General features: G+C 39.8%; 1 protein-coding gene across 1 annotated transcript; it reads left to right on the forward strand.

Moving 5' to 3' along the window:
- Window positions 1–287: 287 nt before the first annotated feature.
- Window positions 288–6494, forward strand: LOC133025640 (coiled-coil domain-containing protein 106-like). The gene is made up of 7 exons (XM_061092355.1): window positions 288–327; window positions 2203–2370; window positions 3536–3724; window positions 3802–3945; window positions 4022–4225; window positions 5095–5255; window positions 6339–6494. The coding sequence occupies exons 1-7, from the start codon at window positions 288–290 to the stop codon at window positions 6492–6494; spliced, it is 1062 nt and encodes a 353-aa protein (XP_060948338.1).
- Window positions 6495–7753: the final 1259 nt, after the last annotated feature.

Genomic DNA, 7753 nt, shown 5'->3' on the forward strand with positions numbered 1-7753 from the left:
GCTGTGGGTGTTTTTATTTGATTTAACTTCATCGCAGACTTTTATTTTGCTAATCACGTGTAATCCGCATGCCCCTCTTCTGAAAGTTTTTACGCCTGCCTGAGGTTCGTCGTGCGCATGCGTGGACCGTGCACACCTGAGGCCGCTGTGCTCGTCACTTATAATCAGGTAATTGCGCACAATGCACGAAGCTGCAGCTGAGGCTCGTTTTCACGCTGTATTACTGAAGTATAACTGAAGTTTGATTTATTCTCCAGATCATCCGAACATCCTGCTGCTGTCACGTGATGAATCCTCCAACCTGCAGAGACGATGCACCCCCCCCAGGTAACTGCAACACGTGCACGACGCGTGCTCGCCATGCAACTCACTGACTCACACAACAGCAAATACACAACCTTAAACATGCACTTTGCTTAATGGACTCTGACTGGAGGGAAGGAACTGGTCCTTCTGTAGCTGTAATTCATCATAAAGTCAAGTTGAGTTTCTGTTTCTAAACTAATTCAAAGTTTACAACCTCATTTCTCTAGAGTTAAAACCCTGTTTTCTATACAATGACCATTGTGTTGATGTTTGTTGGAACTAGAGTATATAAACAAACCTGATGAGTTGTATAAACTTTTCCATAAGTTGTTAGAACTAGTTCATCTGCAGCCCCTCTGGAGTTGATCAAGTGTTTAAATCATTGATTTACTAATAAGGATTTTGGTTCCACTTGTTTTCTGTTGATTGATATTGTTTCCACAGTTTTATGTTATAGTGTTCAGACGTGATAATGACACATGTGCTCCCAGTATCAAGAGGAGTCCACATTTATTAACTCACACAGAGCTAATACACAACCTTAAATATGCACTTTGCTTAATGGATTCTGGAGAGAAGGAACTGGTCCTTCTTTAGCTGTAATTCATCATAAAGTCAAGTTGAGTTTCTGTTTCTAAACTAATTCAAAGTTTACAACCTCATTTCTCTAGAGTTAAAACCTTGTTTTCTATACAATGACCATTGTGTTGATGTTTGTTGGAACTAGAGTATATAAACAAACCTGATGAGTTGTATAAACTTTACCATAAGTTATTATTAGAGCCCTCTGCAGCCCCTGTGAAGTTGATGAATTGTTTAAATCATTGATTTACTAAGAAAGATTTTGGTTCCACTTCCTCAAATGTGAAGTAATTAATATAAATATAATGTCTATGGGTTCTGAAGTGTTATTAGAACCAAACCAAGAATCTGGTGAAGTGGGATAGATGTTGTTACCACAGTTTTATGTTATAGTGTTCAGAAGTGATATTGACACATCAGAATCAGAAAGTATTTATTGCCAAGTAGGTTTACACCTACCTGGAATATTATTTGGTATATAGGTGCATACAATGAACATAAAACATAAAAACACAGTAAGTACTTCTCATAAGAAAAAATAATAATGTTCTGATGTTCTCCCATGAGATCTCCCAGTATCAAGAGGAGTTCACGCAGAACAGTCCAAATGTGCCAAGGCCCAGAAGGAGGTCTTCTGGTTTCTGGAGGATTCACCTTCTTTGTGTTATCTGTTGTGTTGTCAATAGTTTCCTGTTCCCATCATGCAACATTGTCATTTCATTATAGCTCCTGAAGTGTGGAGATCAGCATCTGGTTCTGAATGAATCTGACATGAACGTGTGAAGACCTCCTCATCTAAGTTTGCTTTCTCTTCTGATAGAACCATGTTTATTGAGCTGTAGTACTCGAGGGGTTCTGGTCGGGTTCAGACCCAACATGACTTCTGTCCCCTGGGGGTTCAGGTCGGGCTCGGCTGGTTTCCTTTCAGGTCCGAGCTGCTCTCTCCTGCATGTGGCTCAAAAGGAATATTATAAACCACTGATTTAACTATTTCATCTTTTAGAAATTACAAGAGAAAGGTGAAGAACATCCACAACATCATCACAGAATACGAGACTTCTTTACATAACGGATTTCTTAAGCCAACAGGACCGAACTCAAACATCTCTCATGTCATATCGTGTATGTTGAAGAAGACGAGCAGCAAATCTTTACGTATGAGAAGCTGGAACCAGAACTATTTGGTATTTGTGCCTGAAAGGTTCCTGCGTATTTGCCTAAAACTTAATATCAACTATTTACTTCATAACGAATAATAAACGAGCTGTTTTAGACTTTGCAGAATCTCATTCCCCGTTGTCTTGTGTTTGTCAGAGCACTACATGCCACAGTCCTCTTCAGCTGCTGCAGGAGGAGGAGGAGGAGGAGGAGGAGGTGGGGGGGGTTTGTATCTGGACGCCTACGAGGTCTCCTTCCCCCTGGAGGAGAACATGGAGCAGCCCGCGGCCTACGACCTGAACCAGGGTCAGCCCATGATGGACGGTACGACCGCTGATCCGATTTATCACGTGACACAAACTCTGGTTTCCTGATTAGTTCTTCGTCACGTTACAGTTTTCATGCTCCATTTTTCTGGGGAATATTTCAGTGATCAAAGGGAACAAGAACATTCAAAGTTATTTGTTATTTATTAGATCAAACAAATAGAAAAGTCCCCGAGCGTACCTGTATAGTAATAATAAATTAAGATTTTAGCCCGAAAGCCAATCCATATCAATTATTATCAATTATGCAGATGCTACATATAACGGATTGAACACATGTTGATGTTTTCACACAATAGATCATGTTTATCTGAGTTATGCTGTTTTTTTGCCTCTGCACTGGTGACACCTAGTGACCGGAGGCATTATCGTTTCTGTGATATACAACCGTCCCACACTTGTGAACACGATATCTCAAGAAAGTTTTGGACTCAGATATGAACCGATTTGGTGTTTGAAGGTCAAAGGTCAAATTAACCTGTACCTTACAAACCTTTTTTTGTCTTGTCAACGTGTCCTAAGAAACTTATTGAGATGATAAGTATTTTGCTGACCGCAGAGACGCTGTTCATCTCTTCTCACGTTACAGTTTTCATGCTCCATTTTTCAGGGGAATATTTCCTTGATCAACGGGAACAAGACCATTCAAAGTTATTTATTATTTATTAGATCAAACGACATCACAAATAGAAAAGTCCCCGAACGTTCCTGTATAGTAATTATAAATTATGATTTTAGCCCAAAAGCCAAACCATATCAATTATTATCAATTATGCAGATGCTACATATAACGGATTGAACACATGTTGATGTTTTCACACAATAGATTATGATATGCTGTTTTTTTGCCTCTGCACTGGTGACACCTAGTGACCGGAGGCATTATTGTTTCTGTGATATACATCTCAAGAACGTTTGGACTCAGATATGAACCAATTAGAATTTGGTGTTTGAAGGTCAAAGGTCAAATTAACCTGGACCTCACAAACCCTTTTTTTTGCCTTGTCAACGTGTCCTAAGAAACTTATTGAGATGATCAGTATCTTCTGACTGCAGAGACGCTGTTCATCTCTTCTCTAGATTATTGTCTACACCTGTTTCTTCTTCTCTTCTTCTCATCCTATCTTTTCGTTGTTATGAACTCTTCTCTCGTCCTCCTGCAGAGCCGGTGGTGCACGAGCCTCCTCACTCCCACTACAGCCCGTTCATCCTGGTCTCGAACCTGCGGGCCCACCTGTACGTCGCCCTGGAGAAGAACGCCTGGCTGCAGAAGCGCAGCGAGGAGCTGGAGGAGGAACGCAACTTCCTGCGCTGTCAGCTGAATCGCTTCATCGTCAACATGAGTCCGGACGGTGAGCTGGTCGGGAAACGGGTCGTGTGGCGGTTGTGGTTTTTTAATATTTCATGATGATGACTATAATTCATTCAGTGACAGAGTGGTGTGGCGACGCCCAGCGGAACATAAAGGTCCTGCCCGCCACCTCCCCCTCTCCTCCCTCCCCCATGACCACCAGGTCTGGAATGACCCTCAAGGCCGTGGGGCCGCGGAGCCGCCGCAGCACCGCCCTCCCCGGTCAGGACGCTTCACACATCATCCGTCTTTAAGGTGGAGGAATTCAACTCTAACAATGTATTTTTCATGTCTGTAGTCAAGCAGGAGTATCACGTGGAGGAGGAGAAATACTACACCGACGATGAGTTTGTGGAGGAAGAAGAGGAGGAGGACGATGAAGACGAGGAGGAGGTGTCAGAGAAGGGGTCGAAGAAGAAAGGCCGAGGGCGGAGCAACGGGGAGCCGAGGATGAAGATGAGGAGGATCTTCAGGATCACACATGGCAGGGAGAGGCAGAGAGGTGAGGCTTCACTGATTGAATCAGTGAAACGTGGATCTTCTCCAGATGGAACAACAGCTTCAGGCTGCATTTGAAACATGAAGGTGCTCAGACAGACTCGGCTAACGCTAAGTTTTTTTGTGATCAACTTTTTATTTTACTGAGAAATGTAGCAAGGTACAGATCAATGTTACAGTAATCAATAACAACATATATATTCACATGTACTCATACCTGTCAATGTATATAGACACACAAAGGTAAACAATAAAGGAAAAATAATAACTAGGAATAAGTCAAATAATAAAATAGAAAAAATATATATATGAAAATATTAAATAAACAAACACAAATATACAATAGGTCATTAATACAAAAACAATAACATATGTATGTAATAAAATCACAGGGAAATAAAATAAAATAAAATAACATAAATGAATAAAATAAAATAAAACTACCCCAAACATAAACCACCCACATCCCGGATCCAGCTTCCTAAAGAAACCTTAATCACATATTACAGTTGAAGCGCACGGAGGACAGTTAGGAGCGATTCTCAGGCCTTTATAGCGGATTCTTTGGCTCCATGTACTCGAGCTGTTGGCTAACGCTAAGTTAAAGTTAAACCTATTCCTGGATCCACCTGTTTCTCTGGATCACAGGGTTTCAGTGACTCTTATAAAAGTCTCAAATGTAATAATGAGAATTTGGAGCCTTATAAAGTCTTAAATATGTTTGATTTGCCGAAACCCCGGATGGAAGAATGCAGGCAGAAGGATCGAGGGTCATTTATGGTGAGTTGTGAGTGTAGGACATGACAGAAAAGACTCATCATTAAATGCCTCTGTTTGTTTGTTTCTGTCTCTGTCACCACTTCCTTCCTTCAGTTAAAGATCCGGACGGCGTTCTGATTCGCTACAAGAAGATCCTGACCACCTACCAGCGGGTGAGGAGCATGTCCAGAGCCTTCCAGATCCACGGCGTGGACCGCAACACCATGGCCTCCACATCCCCGGTGGCAGAGCTGCTGCTGGTCGCCCCGGAGAAGGTCCCAACTTTCACTATGTCGTTGATACATGAACGCTCAGATTTCTGTGTCACATCTCAAGCGAGCGTCTCCTGTTGTGTTGTTCATAGGGTGGCAAAATTCCGGGAATATTCAAAGTTGGAAACTTTCCATGGAAATTAACGGGAATTAACGGGAATAAACTGGAAATGTTGTGGGTAATTTATACTAACTGTATTTACCTTGTCATATACAGACATAAATATAAACATTTTGTTGTGTCATAGGCTGATTTGAGTCCTGAGGAAACTTTGGGCACTTGACTATGTGCTTCTGCATCGTTGTGTCATTCTTAACATAGGTCTTTGCACAGTATTTGCAAATGTACACAGCCTTTCCTTCTACATTGGATGGGGTGAAATGTCTCCACACATGAGAGAGTGCACGTGGCATTGTTCTGTAGAATAAGATGAGAAAAAAGTTTGTAAAAAAACACTAATGCAATGCCAGAGATATAAATAGTTAGCCAAACAATTGGAATCGTCTGTAAACATATTTTACAATTGATGGATAAATGTATGGAAATAGTCTAGATGAACAGATGAACAATCCTCAATCAGCATGCTAATATATTTTCCCAGTAATATCATGGAAACTTACCTGACTAGTCCTGCACTCTACAGCAGGCCTCAATAGCCCTGCTGTAGAGTGAAGGATGCTGGGAGTTATCTGTGCATGTGATGGAAGAATGACCAGTGGAGGGTTGAAACTCAACGTTCCATACATCTTTAAAATAGAGTTTTGAAGGAGTTTTTTTATTGCTCAGCGTTTAATTTGCGTAGATTTTTTTTTTTAAATTCCCCAAATTCCCGAGCTCAACTTCCCATGGAAAGTTTCCGGAAAGTTTCCGGAAAGTTTCCGGAAAGTTTCCGGAAATTTACCGCAAACTTTCCGCCCCTTTGCAACCCTACTTGTTCATATGTGAAACAGAACCACCATCGTGGAAACCCCTCATGTGTGAAAACGGTTTTAGTGGACGGTGCTTCTCCTGGTATCGTGTGTTTGTTACAGGATCATCAGTTCAAACTGGTTTAAATCTCCACATGACTGATCTGATCTGTGCAGGTGGCGGAGGTCGGAGAGTTCGAGGCCTCGAAGGAGAAGCTTCTGGATTACGCCCGGCGCTGCTACAAGACCATGGACGAGGCGACGCACGCGAAGGTCCAGAGTCTGAAGAAGATTCACAAGCTGCTTCCCATCTCCTACAGGTTCAGAAACTGATCTGACCACTGTCAGGATGGAGCTGCTTGGAATTCAGTTCAGGTTTATTGCCAAAAAGCTGCTAAACACGTGTTTAAAAAAGTGTTTTTTCTATTTGTTTATCGTGCAGCTCTTTATGTTTGTCAGGAGGTTTTTCTGACATTATCATTATAAAACAAGTTACTTTTTGAAGCATTAAACTTTACCTGAAGTTTATACGATAACTCAGAGATGCAGTGTTACTATGTTAAAATTAAAATTTAAAAGGCCACTGTCAGACTTTTCAGTCCGGAAAACGTTTACAGATCCCAGACCGAGTTAGTAAGTTCCACCTCATGTTTTATATTCAATGACAATAGTATTTTTCATTTATTTGTTTTTTGACTGTTTTTATTTTGTAATTTCTAAATTATTATTTGTAAAATATGAACATTTATGATTTGTCAAAGGGATTTTTGCTTGTTTATTCATCTTGTATTTAAGTTATACATTTTATTTAAGTTGACTAATGTTGTGGCATGTTTTTGAATTGTATTGTTGTTAAATAAAAAGTAAAAGACTTTCGAATCTATGGTTGTTCTTTCATGAGAATATGAGAAATAACATCACAGACCTGAATGTTCATTATTTAGTTTCACAATTTCCACATAAAGAAATAACAGAGAGAAGTTGACTCTTAAGTATTTATTCTACATGATTTTACATGTTCTGGGTTATTTATGATCTGAGCCGAGGAAAGAAATGTAACTGACAGATTTTGTAATTTAAATTTATATTAATAATAATAATCTTTATTTATACAGCACCTTTAAAACATGGTTAAAAGATAATTTACAAGGTAATAATGAAATATAATTAAATATGTGAAAGATGACAAAACAATTTAATAACAAGTGTTAAAAAAATTTGAGGTTTAAACCACAAGTCTTAAAAAAACAAAGAGATTTTAAAAAGGAGGATGAGGAGTTTTTATTTTCAGTCTAGGATGAAGAGCCAGATTGAGAGCGTGGGCCCTCCTAGCAGCTTGCAGCGTCCTCCAGTGGACAAATGGTGGTAATGCAAAACGTTGGTAAATTCAGAGAGCAGTGAAACAGTGGCGTGATTTCTGAAATTATTATAGTTCAAACACCAAGTTTAAGTTCTTTATTTCTCTTTATCTGTGCAGATGCTTCGGTTAATAAATTATTTAACTTTTTTAATATTAAATTGGAAATGTTATCTCAATTTAAAGAGACAGAACCAACTGTACTCAGGATGTGCTTATTTTATGATAATAGAAA

Source organism: Limanda limanda, chromosome 19 (genome assembly GCF_963576545.1).
Source record: "Limanda limanda chromosome 19, fLimLim1.1, whole genome shotgun sequence".
Taxonomy (NCBI): Eukaryota; Metazoa; Chordata; class Actinopteri; order Pleuronectiformes; family Pleuronectidae; genus Limanda; species Limanda limanda.

Bases quoted from the DNA above. Each gene is read 5' to 3' on its own strand.
- LOC133025640 (XM_061092355.1), top strand. From the start codon at position 288: ATGAATCCTCCAACCTGCAGAGACGATGCACCCCCCCCAG. The intron at 2,371-3,535 runs GTACGACCGCTG...GTCCTCCTGCAG, and splicing joins GGGTCAGCCCATGATGGACG to AGCCGGTGGTGCACGAGCCT. The intron at 5,256-6,338 runs GTCCCAACTTTC...TGATCTGTGCAG, and splicing joins TGCTGGTCGCCCCGGAGAAG to GTGGCGGAGGTCGGAGAGTT.